The sequence below is a fragment of the Ostrinia nubilalis genome, chromosome 1 (assembly GCF_963855985.1).
Source record: "Ostrinia nubilalis chromosome 1, ilOstNubi1.1, whole genome shotgun sequence".
Classification (NCBI taxonomy): Eukaryota; Metazoa; Arthropoda; class Insecta; order Lepidoptera; family Crambidae; genus Ostrinia; species Ostrinia nubilalis.
The window spans coordinates 15,830,437-15,855,865 of NC_087088.1; the positions used below are offsets into that span (position 1 = coordinate 15,830,437).

Below are 25,429 nucleotides of genomic sequence, written 5' to 3' on the forward strand. Positions count from 1 at the left end.
GATTCCTTACATCAAGGTGTACCTAAATCACCCCCATGTATATTATACGATTGTGCTTAGTTTAGGAGATAGAGTTAATTTTGTGATATTTTAAAATTTTATGACCTAGTAGGCTTTAAACATTTTTATCTTTTTTTTGGGTTGATTTTTTTCAGATTTCTTTTTTTCGACAGATTTGTTATGAATTGCAGATGTTTGAAAAAAATAATCACCTTCCTATCTTTGATTCAAGATACAAAAGTTTTGATAGAAACATTAAAATTATGCTTTTATCAGAACACTATCAAATTTTCAACTTAAAAGTTTAAGTAAAAAAAAGAACTTCCATAGGTCCAAAACCATTTTAAAAACTGCGCCGTTTCCTGAACATTCATAATAATACAAAAAAACATGTACTTAATAGGCCACTATTTCCTGTAATCGGTCCACTAAAGTGGTAAGTCGGAGATTTCGTTACATGTTTTTGACTTTCTTAGAGTGAATTAATATTGGGAATCCTCTAAGTTTACATTACGTAGAACAGATTTAAAGCAGTAACTGGACAGAACATGTTTTTATTCTCAACGAGGAAGCTCTTGCCCTTCATCACACCTGGTGGAAACTGATGATTAGGCTGAAGGTGGAAGGGAACTTCAACTACAGAGGAACTATGGCTTCCTACCTCCAAATGCCGGAATTAGGGCATGCATTATTCGTTCGATATTGGTATTCGAATATTTCGAATACTAAAATTTATGGTATTCGAATACTTCGAATAAAACGATTTTTTCGAATACTGCTATTTTCAATATAATGTAAATTAAAAGAAACACTTTTTTGTCTATAATCATTTTAATAAAGATCAATTTGCTTAATACAATCATCCAACTTCAATAACTACCTACTTGAAAAAAAAAACGCTGCTATCGAAGGTATTCGAAAAAATACTTTTCAAACGAATGAAGCCCCACATCGGTGATCTGATACTTGAACACCAATTTGGTTTCCGGGAAAGACACTCCACAACTGAACAGGTCCACAGAACCATAAACATCATCTCAGAAGCACTAGAAAAGAAACGATACTGCTCAGCTGCGTTCTTGGACATTAGTCAAGCCTTCGACAAGGTCTGGCATAAATAAAGGGCTCTTATACAAACTGAAACAGAACCTCCCATGTCCGTTCTACGAAATACTTAGGTCGTATTTGAAAGACAGATGCTTTGAAGTCAGATCTGGAGACTCTTGTTCTGCCCTATGCAATATAACGTCCGGTGTAGCCCAGGTTAGTGTCTTGGGGCCCGTGCTATACCTATTGTTTACCGCAGACCTGCCAACAACTGCAAATACATTCACAGGAACCTTTGCTGACGACAATTTAACAATGGCAACACACGACGATCACTCTCTCACTCTATCTCCAGGAAAGCCTGACGGAAATGGAGAAATGGTACCATTCATGGCGTATTAAAGCGAACGGAGAAAAATCTGTGCATGTTTATGTAACCTTCACTCTCAGAAGAAACTCCTGCCCACTGGTTAAACTTAATGGAGAAAGCATATTATAAGAGGTAGCAAAATGATGGTCTACATAACTATCCTTAAACCTATCTGGACCTACGGGATACAGTTGTGGGGAACAGCTGCCAACTCCAATCTCGACATAATCGAGCGTTTCCAGACAAAAGCCATACGTTTGATTTACCAAATCCCGTGGTATATCAGCAACAGGCTCATCTATCAGGACTTGCCATTGCCCACAGTCAGAGAGGAAATAAAGAGCCACACACTCCGCTACAAGCAAGGATAAACTTTCAAATTATCCAAACTCATCAGTCCAACAACTCATGACCATTGAAGGCTTCCTATTCAGCAGACTGCAAAGAGCTAGTGTCAGGAGTCTCCTTAGTAGATTCCAGGACAGTTGAGAAACCATGACCACTGAGGGCAACTGAGTCACTGGTCTCCTGCTGATTTACTACGAACAAAAAATCTCATTACAACAGGAGATAACTACACCATAACACTAGCACCATCGGAAACCATATGCCTAGCACTTTAACCTTTTTCGCGAATATTGGTTGGCACTTGAAGGGATATCTGCGATTGCGCGCACTTGTCCATTCATCTAACCTTACCGCTAACTTCTTGCCTGCAGTTTTAAGTTTTATTAAGTAGTTTGCGGTCAGATATTTTTACAAGTTTTTAATAGGAAAGACGTATTCGTATTGTTCGAAAAGACCGAATAATTATATAGATGCTATTCGAATAATAAATGTGGCGAATATCCGAATAATATGGATATCCGGATATCCGAATTGCATGCCCTAGCCGGAATACAGTAATGCTATTAACATTATTGTTTTAGTGACAGACTTAGGAAAATAGACTTGCTAGCCAGGCAGACTTAGATCAAACCCTACCACCAACCAAACCGAGCAGAAAATTTCACTTCCACTGGGAATCAAACCCGGGACCTCTGAAGCTTACCTCTTACCACTTGAAGACAGAGGCAGTTGTTACACTTTACTATTACTCTTGAAATACCTACTACAGTGAGAAGAAGAAGGAGGGATATTTGGTTTATGTTCATCAAAACTTACTTGAAATAACAATGTGTTCCGGAATTTGGAGGTAGGAAGCCATAGTTCCTTTGTAGTTGAAGTTCCCTTCCACCTTGAGCATAATCATCAGTTTCCACCAGGTGTGATGAAGGGCAAGAGCTTCCTCGTTGAGAATAAAACATGTTCTGTCCAGTTACTGCTTTAAATCTGTTCTACGTAATGTAAACTTAGAGGATTCCCAATATTAATTCACTCTAAGAAAGTCAAAAACATGTAACGAAATCTCTGACTTACCACTTTAGTGGACCGATTACAGGAAATAGTGGCCTATTAAGTACATGTTTTTTTGTATTATTATGAATGTTCAGGAAACGGCGCAGTTTTTAAAATGGTTTTGGACCTTTGGAAGTTCTTTTTTTTTACTTAAACTTTTAAGTTGAAAATTTGATAGTGTTCTGATAAAAGCATAAGTTTAATGTTTCTATCAAAACTTTTGTATCTTGAATCAAAGATAGGAAGGTGATTATTTTTTTCAAACATCTGCAATTCATAACAAATCTCTCGAAAAAAAGAAATCTGAAAAAAGTCAACCCAAAAAAAACATAAAAATGTTTTAAGCCTACTAGGTCATAAAATTTTAAAATATCACAAAATTAACTCTATCTCCTAAACTAAGCACAATCGTATAATATACATGGGGGTGATTTAGGTACACCTTGATGTAAGGAATCTAAATTTTTCTTTTAGACCTCACTGTTTTGGCCACCCTGTATGTATGTGCTACACAAGTAGTTGGCTAGTTGGGATGTAGTTAGATCTTTTTAATACATATTACTATTACTTGTCTATGCTTTTTCTTCTAACATCTTATGGCTAGCGATATTTTTAAGGTATCTTTTTCAATCAATCAAGAATAGACATCAACATCTGTAGGTGTTATTGATGCTCTTAACCTCAGTTAGCCATAAGGTTTTGATCAAGCAAGCACTTTATGATCTGCATGACACTTCACTTCAACTGATATTAAATCATAGACAAGTAAGATTTGCTGTGAACGTCTTACAAAAACATAAGTAATATTGATTTAAATAAAGTTTTCTTTGTAGTTTTGTGAAGCGTTTACAATATTGTAGTTTTGGGAAATAGTTTACTTTAATAGCTGGGTGATACATGTATAGATTGCGATATAAGAGCGCCACGTGTGCAATGCTAAGCGATTAAAAATCTGCTTTTAGTGTAGTGACGTAGGACTGTTACGTCATCATTTGAATAAAATACGTTATACGTGTAGAGAAGCTAAATCGGTTACTTGTTATAGAAATTTAATTCCTAATAGTCCTGTTTTTCAAGAATGAATTAATATTTTGTTAATGTTGATATGGACCTTATTTAATGTTGATATGGACTCAAGATCTTGCCATAAATAAAAGAAGTGAAAATTCTAAGTTTTGTTGACTGGGCCAATATAAACTACGCGTTCAACTTTCGTCCGATGATTGTCTCGCATTGCACACGTGGCCGCGGTGCGAGCGAGACCGGAGGGAGCGGTCGCTGCCGGACCGGCATTCTTATTGCAGATCTTAGCAACCGGCTGCTAGCACAATAGCAACGCGACTGCCACGCTAACTAATGACAGCGCCGCGTAGGCATGTTTCCTGCGTAAAAAATAAGAGTTTAAATTAGTTAATCAGTTAACTTGTCAAAAAACACTAGACACGTATTTTTCATTTTTACAAACTATTGAATATTAAAAGAGATAAAGCGCGCCAAAGTTCAAAAGAGGCCCGTGACGTCAAGGAGTACTTAAAAGTGGAGCACTTTGTGACGTAGCGAAACTTCAACTTATCATAACTTCGTAATTACTTGTTTGATTGACAAATACAAAAATGACTTACTTGACTTATGGTCCTATGTCCCCTAGATGGGGCAGAGGGCGTCCACAACAGTCCTCCATCTCGTTCGGTCTTGTGCTTCAAATACAAAAATACGTGTCCAATATTTTTTGATAATATAATTGATGGACTAAAAGTTTTTTTAGGAAACTAGCCTATTGCAGGTGGCGCTAGTTTCCGTACATTTTTTGCAGTCGCGATGCAATTGTCAAGCAACCGGTTGCTTAGATTCGTAATAACCCCGCGGTTGCTTGCAGCCTGCTGACTGATCTCAACATAGTCGAGGACTGACGTTCGATGACTGACATCTGACGTCGCGCCGGGCTGCGCTAGAGAATACTGGGGTTGCGGACGTACGTCGACGCTTGCCGTGGGTCAATGGAGACGATTGTACTTTGTTAGAAACTAACTTTAATTAACAACACTATCAAATTGAGCAGTGAACTTATATCCTTTAAAAATATCGAACAATCAATCTCGCATATTTTTTTAAACGCTTGTATTTTTTTTTTTCAATTATTATTTGAAGACGTTTCTCTCGAAATAATGATATGCTTTTGGCAATTCTCTATAGTTTATTATTTCTCTCCATTGACCTTACGTTTATAAATGAAGTAGCCTGTCCAATCGGTGTGCCAGTGAAGATATGCCGCCCCGCGCTGTATTTTATGTAGCCAATATAATATAAGCCTGTTGCCTAACTTTTGCCAAAAGTGTCAATTAATCTTTTAAAGATCTGCATCAAATGCTTCAAATTAATATTAAGTTATGTTATTTTAATAACCTTATTTAAAATAGCAGTGAATAAAGCAGTTTTTTCTTTTATTGTAGTAGATGTAAACAACAGTGAAGCCAGTGATTTTTAAATTTTATTTAATTAATTATCAAATAAAGAACAATAATAAAAAGACTAATCTAATCACTAATCGACCAAAGCTAAGAGAATATTATATGTCGGCTCGTCAGGGATTCGAACCTCAGATATTGTGGGCGAAATAGGGTATCATGCAATGAGAATGAGACTTGTGTTCGAACACTTTTAATAATCGTCAAACAGAGTTCAAAATCAGCTCTTAGTTCTTAGTACTACAATCTAGACTTCGTCGAGCGATAAAATAGGCACTAGGTGAAACGTGGGACAGTTCCGTGACGATGTCTTCTCTTGTCGGCGTCCGGAGCGAAAGTGAGTTCGATCCGTCCCGCCGTGACCGTTACGACTCTGTCAAAGCGCGCCAAAGCGGTGTTGCGCCGATTCGCCGCTAGGTGGCGCACTTGCGTTTCACTTTAGTGTCCGTACTCATGACCGTCTGCGACACGGCCATCCTGCGTGTCACACGTCCTCGTGTGATCATCTGAAAAAACCAAAAGAACAGCACAGTATCCGCTCGGCCAATCCTATTTCAAGCAACTTATGTGCTTTCACAAATGAGGAAACTAAACTTTCAGTACTACTAGATACTCTTTCTACAACTAGTTACTCTTTCTACAACTAGTTACTCTTTCTACAACTAGTTACTATATTCTATCCACTCTTCCAAATAAAAGCCGTCCAAATAAATGTCTAGTGTTTCTAACTAGTAACCATAGCTATCTATTAGAAACTACCTAGTTTTTAGGAATCCAATCACTACTATTCACAATTCCTAATAATTGCTACATTGAAGTCACTAAGACCATGTGGTAAATCATCATTACCAAAAATTACTTCAAAAATTGAATGAGTCCCAGGTATCACAATCGCGGTCCACATTTTGCTACCCTACCTCGGGAGCCTAAGTCAATCAACCAATGACTTTATGATCTTAGCTACACACTGCCAGATCCTACTGCACCACCCAGAACTATCGCACTATCGAATTCCCACGGACTACTCAGAGCAGATACCAGTTTCTAATAGGCTACGGCTACGGCATCCTGGTACAATCTCCGACCAAATAATTGAGAAACCTGTGCTTGTAATTAATTAGATGGAACTTAGTCATCCAACTCGTTTCCCTCACAATCTCAATAGGTACTGGGCCTTCAGGGGTCTTCCTAACACGATCATGTGAATACTCAATACACGTTTGTTAATTAGGGATCTTAAAACATAACGGTCACCATCACAGATTTCCATAATTTGAAACTAAGGTAGATGGGTTGACTCATTATAAAGTGGGTCAGACATGGCGGGAAAACTCGAAATATTAGTCTCTATTTGCAGTATAGACGTCTATTCCCACAATCAATTAGAATTTAATACGAAATAATCAACGATCAGTTAGATTTTAACGGATGACTATTCGGAAACGCGGCAGGTGCGATACAGCGAGACACGTACCACACGTACGCTACTATGTACCTAGCGATCGCTTGATACATTATCAAAACACAATAGAGATTAAGGTCCATCAAAACTCAATAAACTACATCATAATAACTAAGGTCACCAAAGCAGTAAACAATACTCTTCATCTCCATCCGATTGTTTCTTACACCATATTATCACAAACATGGGCTACCTCCATCCGGTACCCGAATACAACACATCATGGGCTACTTTCATCCAGTGCCCAAATAAAACACAATCATGGGCTACCTCCCTCCGGTACCCGAATACAAACAATCCGGTGGACACACAGCGATCGTTTACACCTCCCCGCCAAACGCATGCCATTCACAGTCATGGCCGCACTGCTACGGGAAATCAAGCCCGATTTACGCTTACGACTACGAATGCACGGGAGATGCAAGCAATCTGAGTGACTTGCATACTACGATACTGAGAAAAAGAACTTTAAAATAATTGAGCTTTGATCGACTAATCCTTCAACTGGTTTAAGGTCCATCTCCATATGAATGTAGGGGATTCATTATCATCCATGAAAAATCAATGTACCTCCATCAAGTACACTCATCTACCAAATACTTTATCTAGCATTTTTGTACTACATTAGACACGTCTACCTCAGGCATTCTAATTTCATTGCAATCCAATGTTCATAATTACACTACCAATCGCTACCATAATCACTGCTATTAAAACATGAAAGTAAACTAACTCAATTCTAATTATTTTCTAAAATCGACACTTGATACATTATCAACTCTAATAACATAGAAGTAGCCAGGGCTATGTAACATGATCATTAACTTCAACACTTCAATAATCTTAGTCACTAATAAATTCGTAGGACACTCGAGTATCTCCATATGCCACAGTAATCACCATTACTGAAACTGTACCATTAAGTACCATCACAACACTGTGTGCATCACCCACGGACTACACACTACGGTCTACCAAGACCACGTCCTCTGCCACCGTGTGCATCACTCACCGACTACACACCACGATTTACGGCTCAAGAGCAAACTCGAGTTCCCATTACAGAAAAATAATCATCATCACCACAACTGTGATCAGCATGTACCTCGACTTCAACTTTAGACTGGTACATAACCCTATGGCATTCTTCTCAATTGATCATGAATAGTAGGTACGCAAGTGCAAAGTGGCAAGGCTGCTACTTTCCTAAGATGAAATCTTATTTTAAGCTCACCGCCCGTATTCTACTAAACGAGTACCTACAAGGTAAACCGACAAGGAATTCAGGAAGTCTATTTAAGCAATTCTAATAGTTTTAGTCTATTTACATCCGTCACGTACGTCCGTATCGATAATATTCACATCAGTGGTGAACCTACCACCTAGGAACCAAATAATTTACAATAACATCTTCATTCAAGGTAAACTCAGCGGTCACGCGTGATTGAGCACGTGACGTAATTTATTGCATGTTCTTAACGGCCCCCTTTTTTTGATACCATTTGTACCACTGAGCCAAACCAAAAATTATTTTGAATTAAGATTAAATTATCACTCGATTGGACGTAATACTAATTGGCAAACAACTACCTTCTACCAGATGGTAAAACATGAAAATTCATCAACTGAAAACTACCTTTGTCCTATAAAACGTACTTTAACGAAAATACTAGAGAAAAGCCAAAAAGTACAAGTGCCTTTTAGTCAAATTTAAAGAAATCATCATGAATAGTAGGTATGTAAGTGCCACAACTTTGAAAGCCATCCCTGTGACTCTCAAAATGAGTGAATGTTATCCCTGTAACAATCACTAGTAATCATCCCTGTGATTACAATTGCAATTATCCCTGTAACTGCACAATACCCAAGTCATCCCTGTGACTATAGGTTTCAAAATAAAGTAATCATCCCTGTGACTACTATTGCAATTATCCCTGTAACTGCACACTACACCCCAAGTCATCCCTGTGACTATAGGTTTCAAAATAATGTAATCATCCCTGTGACTACATTACTAATCGCAATCATCCCTGTGATCACAATATCGTCATAAGTCGAAAGTCTATGGTCCGTCATCAAGTCAAAATTATGTAATCATCCCTGTGATTACATCACACATCGCAATCATCCCTGTGATTACGAACATAGTGGTAGTCATCCCTGTGACTATCACTCAGTGGCCTCTACATCACTAATATCATTACTCAAATCAACGTTATTACTAATCAATCGGCACTCGACTGATGGGCATTCCTCCAATTCGATCGTTAATCATTACACAACATTTAATGTATTCTGTGCTGACTACTTGTGTTTGACCTATACCGGTCATTACAGTAACATTATATGTCTGCCACTCAATCTTGGCGACAATATTTAACCAACAACAACAAGTATTCAGCAAAAGAATCAAATGAAAAACAATATCGCTCACCCTTGTGATCCAAAGTACTCGCGGGCAACCTCGTTCCGCGCCGCGCCGGTCCAGTGTCCTCCACTTAACCGCCGCCGCCGTCCATTGCTGTGAACTTGACCACCACCCCGCGCCAGTCCAATGCTGTGAGCTTGACCGCCGTCCTGCGCCGGTCCAACGCTGTGAGCTTGACCGCTGTCTCGCGCCGGTCCAACGCTGTGAACTTGACCGTCGCCCCGCGTCATCTATCCTGATTCTTCATTCTTCTGGCCAGTTATATTCCGGGCATACCCTCAGCTCGACTTTGACACCACTGTTCCGCCCTCAGCGCGGTACTAGCCCACCGGGTGAGACGACATTGGTCGAGGCCCAGTGAACGACCAGCGAGCGAGCGGTTCCTGGATGCCAAAGGAGCTTGCCGGTAGTAGGTATAGGTAGGTATGTTCTTATTTTGTTGGTCCAAAATAGCACGTCGCAAATGTTGGCCTCTTCATTAGTGTGTTGGTTCCAATATCGTTGAAAGTGATCTCAATTGCACGATTCGATCCCAATTCTGATGTCGGCTCGTCAGGGATTCGAACCTCAGATATTGTGGGCGAAATAGGGTATCATGCAATGAGAATGAGACTTGTGTTCGAACACTTTTAATAATCGTCAAACAGAGTTCAAAATCAGCTCTTAGTTCTTAGTACTACAATCTAGACTTCGTCGAGCGATAAAATAGGCACTAGGTGAAACGTGGGACAGTTCCGTGACGATGTCTTCTCTTGTCGGCGTCCGGAGCGAAAGTGAGTTCGATCCGTCCCGCCGTGACCGTTACGACTCTGTCAAAGCGCGCCAAAGCGGTGTTGCGCCGATTCGCCGCTAGGTGGCGCACTTGCGTTTCACTTTAGTGTCCGTACTCATGACCGTCTGCGACATATATAATAATGTATAAAAAATAGTTAGGATTAAATATGATGGGGTATTTTAGCTTTCAACGAATGGTATTTCAAAGATCACTTAGTGAAGAGATATAATTTATATTAGCTTTAGAATATCGCAGTAAACAAATGATATCTAGTTAATTTAGCATTTTTAATTGTGTAGCTGTTGTATTATTCGAAATGCATTTGGTTGTATAAGTAGTGAATGGTCACAATGTAAGTTGTAACGTAAGCTTTAACCGTAGCGTACGCTGTATATGGGTGTTTCTCTGCTATTTGGAAAATCGTCCATACAAGACTGTCCTGAAATAATTTTATTAAATGTTGAGAAATTTTGTTAACGAAATTCAGGGCAATAGTAATTTAAATACATATCTAAAAAAAGCCCACACATTTTCCCCTTAGTTTTTGAGTTATTGGCGATTTTTCGCAAAATTGCGACAGGGGACTGTTGCAACCACCCAGGGGAATGTATTATGGACAAAAACAATTAGTATTTTTCTTTGAGTAAACAAACTCTTTATTTTTCTTTGCCATTATAAAAATATGTAAGTTTTTGAAACAAAAAATATTATTATTAAAACAAATATTACTAATTTATAATGACTTTTCTTAAGCCTAATAACAGTAGCATTAAACTTAACGAACAATTAAGTTTTAAGACTTAAATTGTATGACACTAAAGTCAGTCTTTATAATAATCAAAAATGTAGTATCCTGCCTTTTAAAACAGAACCAAAAAAATACAGAAAGTAATAAACAAAAAACATTATTACTGCTAATTTTTGTTTTTTGACCCCGTTTCTGGTGAATGTAATATTGAAACGCTATTCTTGTTATTTCGTGTTGGGTCAGATGATCTTAAAGGCGCCTGATGTTCTTCTGCGAAATCTTCTGAATCAGATGTAGGTATTTTCCCTTCCGAAATTATTTGTTCATTATCATCATCATCATTATTTCAGCCATAGGACGTCCACTGCTGAACATAGGCCTCCCTCAAAGACTTCCATGTTGATCGATTCGTAGCGGCCTGCGTCCAGCGCCTTCCTACTACCTTTATAATGTCGTCGGTCCACCTTGTGTACCGTAAAACGCAGCGTGGGACGTCCACGCGGCCTCCACTACAGAACCTTGCTGCCGATGGGCCATCAGTTCTGCGTACTATGTGCCTTCCTATTGCCACTTCAGCTTGCTAATCCGTCGGGCTATGTCACCGACTTTAGTTCGTTTACGGATTTCCTCATTTCTGATTCGATCTCGTTAAGAAACACAAATTATTTATTATGTCTTCATGACTTTCTTTTTTGCACGAAACTTAGCACAGTGCTCCCTCCAAACCTTTTTTACAGCCTTATGCTCACGACAACTCATATCTTTAACTGATTTTATTTAAAGTTTTTCTTTTTTCTTCTTTTTTTCAATTTTTCTTTTAGGGTAATGTTTCAAGTCGATGATATCATAATGGCACAGCTATACGTTTTTGTTCTATAAATTCTTCTCATGTTTCGCGTAGCTTCTTTTTCGGTGAAATTTTGAGATAATACCTACTAAAAAGACGTTATTTTAGTGGTCAAAACCTAGGAAAACAGTAGTATGAACAGTCCCCTGTGGTATGAACAGTACCCTGTGCTATGAAATGACAGGGGAATGTTCGCCAGGGGAATGTTATTTTTACGTGAATACTTCATAAAACAATATAATTTAAAAACATTAAAATAAACGCAACTTATGTGGCTACATACTAGAAGATTAATTAATTTAAACAAATTGTCGTTATTAAAACTCTTAAAATAGTAAAAAAAAGGCTCACCAGGGGAATGTTTTCACTGATGGCCGAGACGCGTGGTTCACCAAATGACGCAGTAGTAGCATTAAACAAAATAGCGGCTGCCCACTAGCTACACAACTGAACAACCTTAACACCTATTGCGTTCCGTTTCGCGATCTAAGTGCTTTGCGCCAAAACTAAATATGACTTTAAACCGGTTTTTAAATTTTAACAGGGGAATGTTTTAATAATTTGAGGACAGCATTCTCAGAAGGATATTTTGATTAAAATTATATTGTAAACATTGTTTGTGATGTATTAAGATGCTAACTGTTATTGTTAATGTATTTGGATATTTTTTATTCAAATATCAACAGCAATATAATAAACATTTGTAACAATATGTGTAATTCTGGAAAAGGGACGTACCAGGGGACTGTGATTTGAGACGTTTGAGGTTATTTATTCGAATATTCCATGATTAAATTACTAAATATGCTATGTCATGCTAAGAATACCTAATTCTATGTCGGTATTGATACAAAAACCTCAGAAATTTTAAGGTTTACTACATAAATTTAGCTTGGGACAGCGATTTTCCATTTAGTGGAGAAATGCCCATATACGTAGGCTAATAAACTGTTTTGAGTAAGCTTGTGTTTGTCTGCAATCGTGGTTGCATCCCGCGTGCATGTGCACCTTATTTGTTACCTTATTTACAGCATGAGTTTTGTATTTTGGTTTGCCAAATGTGCTAATACAATATACAGTTGACTAACTTATCTGTGTTATTATGACAACTACAAATATATGTTAACGTGAAATTGTGAACTCCGTCAGTTTATAATTTAACGCGTTAGATTGTAATCTAACTACGTCAGATTATAATCTGACGGAATTCACAATTTTAACGTGACGGTATAAAAATGATTTGCGTAAAAATTGTCAACACAGATAAGTTACAACGATTGAAAACTAACATTGTGTTAAGTTTGTTTAATTTGAAATATTTATGATTTTGGAAGAATAATATAAACTAATAAAATAATTTACATAGTATTGCCCTTATAGATATTTTTGTGCGTAGAAAATAAGTGAAAAAAACCATTTTTCACAAAATAATTTGAATATAAATGAATATTAAAATTGAAAAAACAATGTGAGTATTTAATAAATAGTTATTTAGTTAGAGCGCATTAGATTTGCAAGAAGATAAGTAAGTACCTACAATATTTTTATATCTTTCCGTTTGCACCACTGCATGTTTTTTTCTAGTGTGCTAGCAACTCTAGAAATAGTTTTTTAGCTGCTTTTGCCAACCAGCCATTCCCTACACATTTCACCTAAGGTTAGGTTAGGTTAGGTTAGGTCACATGGGAAATTGGCAAATCTTGTCACAGTAACATTATTTTAAATTTTACAACATTTTCATCATATTCAGCCACCATAATAAACATTGAAATACATTAAAATGTTTAATCGATCAATCGTTCATAAATTTTTAAAGATACGAAATTTATTTATAACAAAACAGTAATACATTTTCGACCTACATAAAAAACTGACTGACAATTCATGAAGGATTCCATGTGTATGAAAATACTATTCAAACTAACCGCGCCATCTACAGCGTAAAGGCGAAAACATACTTAGCAAACATAATAAAACGTGTACCTTATTTGCAACCGATCACAATGTGTACGGCGAAAAAATTTACAAACTAAATTCTAAAAAATATATCTATACTACTTAATCAGTAAGTTGGAAAATATTTCCGACATCTTTTAAACGCGAAATTCTCAGTAATGTGCCGTTCTCGGGACTGTCTTAAGGTGGGAAATATTCCTGCTATCTTTAAGTCAAAATTTTCCGTTGTTTTTGGACCTTAAGACAAGGGAACAAGGGCCCTATTTTTTTATTTGCCCCAGGGCCCTTGGTTACCTAGCTACGCCACTGGGTGGGAACAATCCCAGTACCGTTTTATAGGCTCAAATCATTCCACCTCGATTGTCATATGTTTTCGCCTTGCCCGCCATTGTCGTGCCACGCTTCGCTAACGCGCGCCGCTAACGCAGAGAGGCCGCACGCACGCCGCCCGCGTCGCCCGGCGCGACGAGGCGCGCGCGGGACGACGACGTGTTTCTGCGACTCGCCGGCGCGCAAGACACGCTGCCGCAAGGTGCCGTCAGGGAAATGCCGCTCAAGGTACACTGTATTTTATTGCTCAGTTATTACAGTCTAATTAAAGTATTTTTCACCAATCATTTTCTATAGAGTATGTTGCATTAGGGCGGCGCTGCAATGAGCGTCGCTGCGCACACTGCACAGTTGCTTCGGTCATTTCAGCCGAAAGACGTCCACTGCTGGACAAAGGCCTCCTACAAGGTTTTCCACAATGAACGGTCCTGCGCTGCCCGCATCCAAGCACCTCTCGCGACCTTCATCAGATCGTCGGTCCACCTAGTGGGAGGTCTGCCCACGCTACGTCTTCCGGCTCGTGGTGGTCACATTAAAAAAGTTTCCTGACCCAGTGGCCATCAGCTCTACTAGCTATGTGCCCTGCCCACTGCCACTTGATTTTAACGTTTCTGCGGGCTATGTCAGTCACTCTGGTTCTCCTACGGATCTCCTCATTTCTGTTTCGATCACGCAGGAAAACTCCGAGCATAGCACGCTCCATCGCCCTTTGGGTGACCTTGAGCCTTCTTATGAGGCACAGTTGCTTACAAGAGAATATTTTGACGCGCAGTGCAAAGCGTAGCGCCGCGCAAATGCGGTCCGACCTTAAGAGCCTGTCCGGTAGACCTAGGCTTCGCGCCGCGATAAGATTTTATCGCGTCATTTTATCGATTTTACGCGATAAGCTCATACGTTTGCCGTCTAAAATCATCGATAAGATTTTGTCACGGTACGCGTCCTAGCCCCGTAGAGGACGCGTTTTTACTCGGGAGTTTTGAATCGTGCGATAGTGAGGTCCACGAGGTTCATACATTCTGTCCACATGCAGTCGCGCGTTTCGCCTAAGAATCTCAATGGCGCGGTTCAAAACGGACGAGTTAAATCGCGTCATCTGTGTGCTTAGTGCGAGTTTGCATTGAACATCATCGTTAACGAGTGCGTCAAAAAATCTATGAAGATTTTAGTTCTTGAAAGTATCCGCTAGTTGTCATTTTTTTACGCAGTCGCTAGCGAAGACGTTTGATCTAAACTCGTATTAAGCTCCCTGGACACGGCCTAAATGAGCTGTTGGCACAGGGTCGGCCGACGGCAGGCGGCGGCGGCGCGGGCTCGTCGTGGGTGCAGTGCACGCACGTGTGTGAGGGTCACGCGGGCGCGGCGCTGGCACTCGCCGCCACTACGCATCTGCTCTACAGCGGCGGAGTCGGTCAGTGCTAAGGCAGGGTATTCACCTGCCATGTAGCACGTAACGTAGCATGTAACGTAACCAACCTTCAAGTGAGTACGGCTCGTCCACGGTCATCGCGTATCTGGCTGCGAGCTCCTGGATCCTACTGCGAGCCGCCTTTGTGCTCGCAGTGATACCGCCACTCGGCGGGTCGCTGCGATCTCCTTGCGAACCACGCGTGAGCAGCTCGCAGCGGGCTCGTGCCTATGTATTCACTTGATACAGTATCTGATACATTACATGCTACACGGCTAGATGAGTACCCTGCTTAAGGAAACGGGTTTTTTCTATGTAATATTTAATGCAATAGGTATAGGTTAGTGTCTGTCACTCCCACTCGGCACGGGGCACGCCGAAAACCAGCGTCGTGACCTTCCTCATTGCACCGTGGGCCACGGCATATGCCGAGCGGGCATCGCTGTTGTGACAGGATGGCACTGCTCAGGGGGCGTAGTGTGAGTTTACGTCAAACGCAATCGATTTCGACTGCGTAAAAAAGTGACATTAAATGTATGACGGATTGTACAGCGCCCCTAGCGGAAACTTTCCAGAACTAAAATCTTTATATAATTTTTAAACGTGCCCGCTAGTGAAGACGTTTGCGTGAACTCACACTAAGCCCTCAGTTCACTTTCTCTTCTATTGTTATGCTTCTATTATTAAACCGGCAGACAGTGGTGACTGAGTATGTTGCGGCGCTTCTTCTCAGCACTTGCCAAATGTTTGTCTCGAAGCGCTGGTAGGGCAAAAAAAGAATGAGACATGTATAGGCTCCTTAAGAGCATTTGACGATTTGCAAGTACTAATTTAATTAGTCTAAACAAATAGAGATAATTTTTGACTTTTTGTGTTACCTCTGTCTTTTTATTTATCTTTTTTTTCTTTGTGCATGAAATGTTTCTTTCTAACACGCCTTGCAGACCGCTCGGTCCGCGGCTGGGATTTATCCGCCGGTACCGAGGCGTGGCGCGGCTGGTGCGGCGGCGCCGTGAGCGCGCTGGCGGCCGGCGAGGGCGGCGACGCGCGCCTCGTGCTGGCCGCCGCCGGCGCCGCCGTGCGACTGTATGACACGCGCAGCCGAACGCCTGTCTCTACCTTGTGGTCAGTAGCATAACTACTAAAGTCTAGTCGCGTTGCACGTAGAATTTTGTCCAATGACCCCAAGCTACCCATCCTTATCGCTCGCGCGTAATTATATTGCTGTCGCGACTGTGCGACGGGCGCCCGCAGTGAGTGTGCGAGCGCGACAGCAACATAATTACGTGCGAGCGACAAGGATGGGCAGCTTGGGGTCATTGGACGGGATTCTACGTGCTCACGGACCAGGCTTTACCAGAGTAAATACAAATGAGTAGGTCATCTTCATAGAAACGCCCGAGCGCGGTTTGTATGTGAGCGCGCCAATACGTATGCGGCGCGCAAGCACTGACAAAATTTAGAGTGGATTAGCGGTGAGTTGCCCCGAAGTTTGTCAGTTTGTGCGTGCGCGCCGCATACGTATTGGCGCGCGCTCACATACAAACCGCGCTCGGTGCGTTTCTATAAAGATGACCTACTCATTTGTATTTACTCTGTAACTACTAGTCCGGTCGCCGAGCACATAGAATTTCGTCCAATTACCCCAAGCCAATAATTACGCGCGAGCGATAAGGATGGGTGGGATTGGGGTCATTGGACGAAATTCTATCTGCTCGGCGACCGGACTTTAATAATACATGAATTGACAATAATTAAATTTATTTACATATTTATAGAAACCAACAGAGATACATAGAAAAGTAAGATTAATGATAATTAAAAGATTAATTGAATGTGCGTATTTTCATGAATGCTAAAATTCATGGTTAGCGAATTTCACAAAGCATTCACTACTTCATTTGTTATAGGTGTCACGAACTATTTGACGCATACTGTATAGTCGACGGCGCATAGGCTATGATTTTTTACAAATGGCACCAACACCACAATTTGTGACGTAGTAGTAAGACAATATAAAGCAATGTATCTAATATTTGAGAGTTCAGTAATAAATCATATTCAATACGAGTAACATCTTTAATTAGCCTCGTCCCGTCCCTTACAAATTACTTAATACTGGTGTCTGACGGGCCTCAGGTCGAGCGGCGTGAGCGGCGCGTGCCCGTCGAACCGCGGCGTGGGCGAGGTGGCGGTGACCGCGCTGGCGCTAGCGCACGCGCACCGCCTCTACACCGCCGCCGCCGACAAGCTGCGCCTGTGGGACCTGCGCATGTGAGTGCCTCCGAGCTCTAGCGACGTCACGCCCGTGACCTGACGGGCCTTAGGTCGTGCGGTACGAGCGAGGTGGCGGTGACGGCGCTGGTGCACGCGCACCGCCTCTACACCGCCGCCGCCGACAAGCTGCGCCTGTGGGACCTGCGCATGTGAGTGCCTCCGAGCTCTAGCGACATCACACTCGTGGCCTGACGGGCCTCAGGTTGAGCAGCGTGGTGGACGGCGCTGGCCTTAAAGTCTTTGTATAAAAATAAACAGTTGGAAATTATCGATTTTCTCAGCAATTTCTTCAGTCACGTTTTGACTCGCAAAATTTATCTATTGACTGTGTTAAATTGCGCATACCCTTTGCCCTCGCTGGCTAGCACGAAGTGTACTTTTTATGAGTTGTCAAGACGCAACTGTGTATCATCACATTCATTACCATTTTTCCCGCGACTGATTTTAAAACCGCGAACGGCGCGCGACAAAAAACCGTGCCATTTGTAGCCTATAGAATCAATACCGCGGTAACCGCGTGTGGGTTTCTATTATTATTTGGCAGACCGCGCTGTAGTAGTTCGAATTCTTTTTTTCTATTTCTGTTTCAAGGACAATATTTTCAAACTGTGAAAATCTTCGCCATATTCGCAGTTTTTATGCAGTGTGTACGTTTCGTGCAGTTTGTCGGCTTACCGCTTGCGGGAAAAAATCCTAGTGCTAACTCAGTCTTAAGTAGTATCTTGTGCGCGCAGGATGGAGTGCGTGTGCAAGGTGTGGTCGGGTCACGCGGCGGCCGTGATGTGTGTGGCACTGGGACGAGGCGCGGCGGGCGAGCGCGTCGCCACCGGCTCCAAGGACCACTACGTGCGCACGCTCGACATGCAGCCCGCCGACACCGGTATGTGACGTCACACCAGCTGGGGCGCGGCGCCACCGGCTCCAAGGACCACTACGTGCGCACGCTCGACATGCAGCCCGCCGACACCGGTATGTGACGTCACACCAGCTGGGGCGCGGCGCCACCGGCTCCAAGGACCACTACGTGCGCACGCTCGACATGCAGCCCGCCGACACCGGTATGTGACGTCACACCAGCTGGGGCGCGGCGCCACCGGCTCCAAGGACCACTACGTGCGCACGCTCGACATGCAGCCCGCCGACACCGGTATGTGACGTCACACCAGCTGGGGCGCGGCGCCACCGGCTCCAAGGACCACTACGTGCGCACGCTCGACATGCAGCCCGCCGACACCGGTATGTGACGTCACACCAGCTGGGGCGCGGCGCCACCGGCTCGAAGGACCACTACGTGCGCACGCTCGACATGCAGCCCGCCGACACCGGTATGTGACGTCACACCAGCTGGGGCGCGTCGCCACCGGCTCGAAGGACCACTACGTGCGCACGCTCGACATGCAGCCCGCCGACACCGGTATGTGACGTCACACCAGCTGGGGCGCGTCGCCACCGGCTCGAAGGACCACTACGTGCGCACGCTCGACATGCAGCCCGCCGACACCGGTATGTGACGTCACACCAGCTGGGGCGTGCCGACACCGGTATGTGACGTCACACCAGCTGGGGCGCGGCGCCACCGGCTCGAAGGACCACTACGTGCGCACGCTCGACATGCAGCCCGCCGACACCGGTATGTGACGTCACACCAGCTGGGGCCCGCCGACACCGGTATGTGACGTCACACCAGCTGGGGCGCGGCGCCACCGGCTCCAAGGACCACTACGTGCGCACGCTCGACATGCAGCCCGCCGACACCGGTATGTGACGTCACACCAGCTGGGGCGCGGCGCCACCGGCTCCAAGGACCACTACGTGCGCACGCTCGACATGCAGCCCGCCGACACCGGTATGTGACGTCACACCAGCTGGGGCGCGGCGCCACCGGCTCCAAGGACCACTACGTGCGCACGCTCGACATGCAGCCCGCCGACACCGGTATGTGACTATAGTCTGGTCTGTGAGCACGTAGAATTTTGTCCAATGACCCCAAGCTACCCATCCTTATCGCTCGCGCGTAATTATGTTGCGCTCACTGCGGGCGCCCGTCGCACAGTCGCGACAGCAATATAATTACGCGCGAGCGATAAGGAAGTAAGGTAGCTTGGGGTCATTGGACAAAATTCTACGTGTTCACAGACCGGGCTTTAGACACCAGCTGTCTGGCGTAACTATAGGCAGGGCTAGCAAAATACCACCGGCCCCCCCGACTTGAAGGGGCCCCTGGCCAAGTCTCTAATCGTACTTATATACGTAGGTAAACAGATGCGAAAACCTGGGTCAATTGAGATGACTGCTTTAGTCGAATCAATTCACCTGGGTGAAATGGTTCCGAGGTGATATGACGACACTAAATGGGTATATTTAGTGGATACTTTATCACCCAGGTAAACCAAGTGGAATAATCCTTCTAATTTAGCAAACGATCGAAAAGTGGCAAAAGAGGTCCCTAATTCGTTGTGTTATGAGCGGGCCTGCCATAGGACGTCCACTGCTGGATCAGTAACCAGTTTTTTGATATCCTACTATCCTACTAATATTATAAATGCGAAAGTTTGTGTGGATGTCTGGATGTCAACATGTTTGATACTCTTTCACGCAAAAACTACTGAACGGATTTTGATGAAACTTTACAGTCTTATTATTTATAACCCAGATTAACATATAGGCAATAATTTAGACCGATCTATGACGCTAAATTTCACACGGGTGAAGCCGCGGGCAAAAGCTAGTCTTGTATAGTTTATAAATGTCACCGTAATATTGTGAATTCCGTCAGATTATAATCTGACGTAGTTAGATTACAATCTAACCTAACCTAACCCACTGTTAGTTTACAATCTCACGCGTTATGTTATAAACTGACAGAGTTCACAATTTCACGTTGACATAAATAATCGAGTGAGATCTCTTCTCGTTTCCACCCTATATTGTATAAAAACGTGTTAAGTGGTGGTTAACCCTTTCTTACCGGCAGGCGCGTGGGAGGCCAGCAACCGGCGCCTGCTCGAGCCGCCGCACTACGACGGCGTGCAAGCGCTCGCGCTGCGAGGAGACGTGCTCTACAGCGCCTCGCGAGACTCCAGCCTCAAGCGCTGGACGCTCGCCGACCTGACCCTCACGCACGTGAGTACCGCGGCCACATCGCAGCAGCAGCGCTTCATCTCTGTGCGGATATTGACTGATTGAATTTGTGATATTACATTGCTAAAAAATAATATTCGTAAAACACCTCGCGCGACTTCAGCTTCAAGCGCTGGACGCTCACCGACCTCATCCTTTCGCACGTGAGTAACGTAGCGGCGCATCAATATGTGGAAGCTGCACTTATTGACTGATTGAATTTGTGATATCCTGACCATTGCTAAAAAGTAACTTTCGTAAAACACCTCACGCTACTCCAGCCTCAAGTGCTGGACGCTCGCCGACCTCACCCTCACGCACGTGAGTACCGCTGCGGTGCCGCATCTTTGTGTGGAAGCTGCACTTATTCACTCATTGAATTTGTGATACCTGACCATTTCTAAAAAGTAACTTACGTAAAACACCTCACGCGATCCAGTCTCAAGCACTGGACGCTCGCCTACCTGACCCTCACGCACGTGAGTACCGCAATGGCGCCGATTGTGTGGAAGCTGCACTTATAGACTGATTGAATTTGTGATATCTGACCATTGCTAAAAAGTAACTTTCGTAAAACGCCTTGCGCGACTCCAGCCTCAAGCGTTAGCATCGCGTCGACTTTTTGATAAAGCGCACGTGAGCATGTGCACTCGGCGTTGGTATAATCAGTGACCAGTAGGCCTAAGATGCGCGCCGCGATAAGAGTTTATCACGCCATGTTTAATACCATAAAGTAATAAAAAAGAAGAAAATGTCATGTCATCAACAGTGTCACGGGAGAATTGTTTTTTGTGAAACTAAATCAAAATAAAGGATATTTTATCATCAAATACATTGTTGGACTTTATTCATGGTCCTTCGAGCCGGATGATAATGATGAAGAAACTAGTGAGAAGTCAAAACGAAATCTTCAACCGAATTAACAAATCCAAAATAAATTTTGCCAAGTCTCCAAGTGTCAGAATAACAACTAGTTACATCGAAACAAAATTAGAAAATTTATCGGAATTGTGGCAAAACTTCAACAAAACTCACGATACAATTATTTGCGAAGTAAGCGATGCTGAGTACCAAGAATCGGAATATTTCACCGAGGATTTTTTCAGCAAGACTGAGGAATTATACACCGAATATAAGACCGAACTAAAAGAAAAATTGAAAAGGTGCATTCAGGTAGAAGTCAGACATCAGGAAACATCACAAAGTGAGGGGGAGCAAGTCAGAGTGCAGCTGCCCAAGATCTCCATACCCTGCTTTTCTGGAAAATATGCCGAATGGATCACATTTCGAGATCTTTTCTTGTCACTTGTCCACAACAACAGCTCCTTACAAAAGGTACAGAAACTTCATTACCTGAAAAGCTACCTAACTGGTGAAGCGGAACAGTTGGTGCGTCATCTACCAATTACAAGTGACAATTATTCTGTGTGTTGGAGCCTTTTGGAAAGTAGATTTAACAATAAGAAGTATGTAACTAATTGCATTTTAAAAAGGTTTTTCAGTCAAAAGAACATTGCTCAAGAAAATTCAACAGCGCTTAAAGAGTTGTTTGATACTACTAATGAATGTCTAAATGCATTAGCTAACACAGGTGTAAAAACTGAAAATTGGGACATCATTCTTATTTATATTTTGTCTTCAAAATTAGATAATGAATCTCGCAAACTGTGGGAAGCAAAAATTTGTGACCTTACCAATGATTTACCAACATTAAAGCAATTTTTAGATTTCATAGAACATCGCTTTAGGTCTCTCGAATTTTTGGATCCCAAAGTTATGAAAAGTACCCAGTCCCATCATGTAGTAGAGAACAGCCCTAGCAAAATATCGGTTTCTTGTTCATATTGTTCTGACAACAATCATAAACTTGGCAATTGTAAGGAATTCGCAAATGAAACACTATCAGCTCGCCGCAACTTTGTTCAAACCAACAATTTTTGTTTTAACTGCTTAGGCGCGAATCATTCGGTTATGACTTGTCGTTTGCCTACTAGATGTCGAATCTGCAATAAGAAGCATCACTCTTTATTGCATTCAACCAATAACAACGTACCATCCAACAATGTTCAAACAACACAATCAATTAACCCATCAAGAACCAATCATGTCGTTGCGACAACAGCAACAACATCTGATGACATTGACCAGCAAACCAACATTACCACTTGTTTCTCTAACAACAAGAGTCAAGTTCTTTTAGCAACCGCGTTGGTAAAAGCTGAAACAAACAATGGATCGTTCATAACACTTAGGTCTTTATTGGACCAGGGATCACAGGCCTCGTTCGTGACGGAGTCTGCAGTCCAATTACTTGGGCTGAAGAAAGTAGCAAACAAAAGTGTTATAACTGGGGTAGGGAGTGATTGTAGCTCATCAGTCAACTCTAAACATGTGGTTAACATCAAACTGCAATCTATCTACGATCCGAACTTCACAATTAGGGTGAAAGCTCACGTTCTTACCAAACTTACCACATTTCTTCCTGAACGACAGGTTGATTTGAAACTTTGGTCACACATGCCTGAAATGAAGTTGGCTGATCCAAAGTTTAATGTTCCAAACAAAATAGACTTGCTGTTAGGTGCAGAGGTGTATTGTCAGATATTATCTGAGGGACTAGTTAAGGGTCCAATAGGGTGTCCTATAGCTCAAAACACCAGACTCGGCTGGATATTATCTGGTCAAGTATCTGAAAGTAGTAAAACTGAACCAAGCTGTAGAAACATCATGACAACATTACACACTCAAGTTGTTGAAGAAGAGTTTGATCTTAAACGCTTTTGGGAAATAGAATCTGATCAGTGTCTTCTCGATAAACGTCACCACACACCTGAAGAACAAAAATGCGAAGAATTTTTCAAACAAACAACCACAAGAGACCCTTCTGGACGTTATATTGTGAAACTGCCATTTAAAGAAGAAAACCCGAACTGTAAATCAGGCAACTCGCGAGAAATAGCTGTAAGCAGATTTTTAATGCAAGAAAGACGATTATCAAAATCACCAAATCTCAAGGATCTCTATTCCGATGTTATTGCAGAGTATCTGGAGCTGGGTCACATGGAAAAAGTACCAAACGACGAGATCGACAAATCAGAAAGTGTGTACTTACCTCATCACGCAGTAGTGAAGCTCAATAGAACAACAACCAAACTGAGAGTCGTTTTTGACGCTTCATGTCGAGACAAGAATGGTGTATCTCTCAACAGCGAATTGTTGGTAGGCCCAAGGCTTCAATCAGATCTTCGTCATTTGGCGATGAGGTGGAGACTGCATCCTATTTGCTTGGTGAAGAATTTGAATTGAAATGAAGATATTGAACATCTGCGATTGTTGCGAGTCACTTTTGGCACTGCCTCAGCCCCATATCTTGCAGTCAGAGCATTGCATCAAGTCGCGTATGATGAAGGTAAACAGTTTCCATTGGCAGCAGAAAGAGTCCTAAATGATTTTTATGTGGATGATCTACTTACTGGATGTGACACAGTTCTGGAAGGAAAACAAATATTTCAACAAATGAATGAGTTACTAAGCAAAGGGGGATTTGAACTTCAAAAATGGTCAAGCAGTAATGAAACACTGTTAAAGGAAATAAGCAAGGATTCAGAAACAACAACAAGCAATTTGGTACTCAAAGTAGATGAAATTATCAAAATTCTTGGACTTACCTGGAATATGATACACTTCATCTCTGGAAAAGTGGACCTGCATGGTTAAAAAACATAACCATAGAACACGACAGAACGGACATGAAGGACGCGAACTTAGAAGAGAAAGAAAAGAAAGCTTACCATGTAACCAAGGAAAATCGACAAAACATCATCTGAAGCGAGTGATCGGCACAACCCTTACCTATGAAGAAATATCTACGTTGTTATACCAAATTGAAGCGTGTCTTAACTCAAGGCCGTTAACACAGATCAGTACCAATTCACAAGATCCAACACCTCTCACACCAGGTCATTTTATCATCGGTGAACCTTTAGTACTTGTGCCCGATAACAATTATGAAACGTCAACAATATCATCTTTGAAACGCTGGCAGCTAACTCAACAAATGTTCCAGGTCTTTTGGCGTAGGTGGTCAAACGAATATTTAACTCAGTTTTTGCAGCGGTACAAATGGGCAAATAAAACACCAGAGCCTAGAATTGGGGATGTAGTTTTAGTCAAAGAAGACGATCTTCCTCCTGCGAAGTGGTTAATGGGCATAATTATCGAAAAGCACAAAGGTTTGGACAACCTTACGAGAGTTGTTAGCATAAAATGTAGAGATACCATTATTAATAGGCCTGTTGTAAAATTGTGTGTTTTGCCAGTGGCTGAATAGAGCTATTTTATTTTTTATATCATGTTTAAGTGATGAGTTTTGTGGTTTTCGTTTTGGTTAACCACTTTGTGAACAATTAAGTTGTTAAGTTATCTTAGAATAATATCTTTGTATACCTATCCATTTATGAGGATAAACTCTAACTATTGTTTTGTCATCTAGTCACCATGATTTAACCAATTTAAATTTCTTATAATGTTTTGTTTTGTTTTTTACCTAATTATACAGTCCACTCTTTCGTTGGTGGTTAATCATGGTGGGCGGAATTATGACCATTCCGGTCATGGTGGGCGGAATGTTTAATACCATAAAGTAATAAAAAAGAAGAAAATGTCATGTCATCAACAGTGTCACGGGAGAATTGTTTTTTGTGAAACTAAATCAAAATAAAGGATATTTTATCATCAAATACATTGTTGGACTTTATTCACGCCATTTTATCGATTTTACGCCGTAAGCCATTTTTACTTA

At 42.0% G+C, this 25,429-nt stretch overlaps 1 protein-coding gene across 1 annotated transcript in view; it reads left to right on the top strand.

Moving 5' to 3' along the window:
• The window catches only part of LOC135076810 (kinesin-like protein KIF21B), a 50,525-nt gene that overhangs the window by 23,110 nt on the left and 1,986 nt on the right, over positions 1-25,429 (top strand). Inside the window, 6 exon segments of the mRNA XM_063971261.1 lie at positions 13,925-14,054; positions 15,105-15,234; positions 16,176-16,356; positions 17,371-17,511; positions 18,243-18,388; positions 20,483-20,631. Of these exon segments, the coding sequence (XP_063827331.1) occupies positions 13,925-14,054; positions 15,105-15,234; positions 16,176-16,356; positions 17,371-17,511; positions 18,243-18,388; positions 20,483-20,631 (877 nt within the window).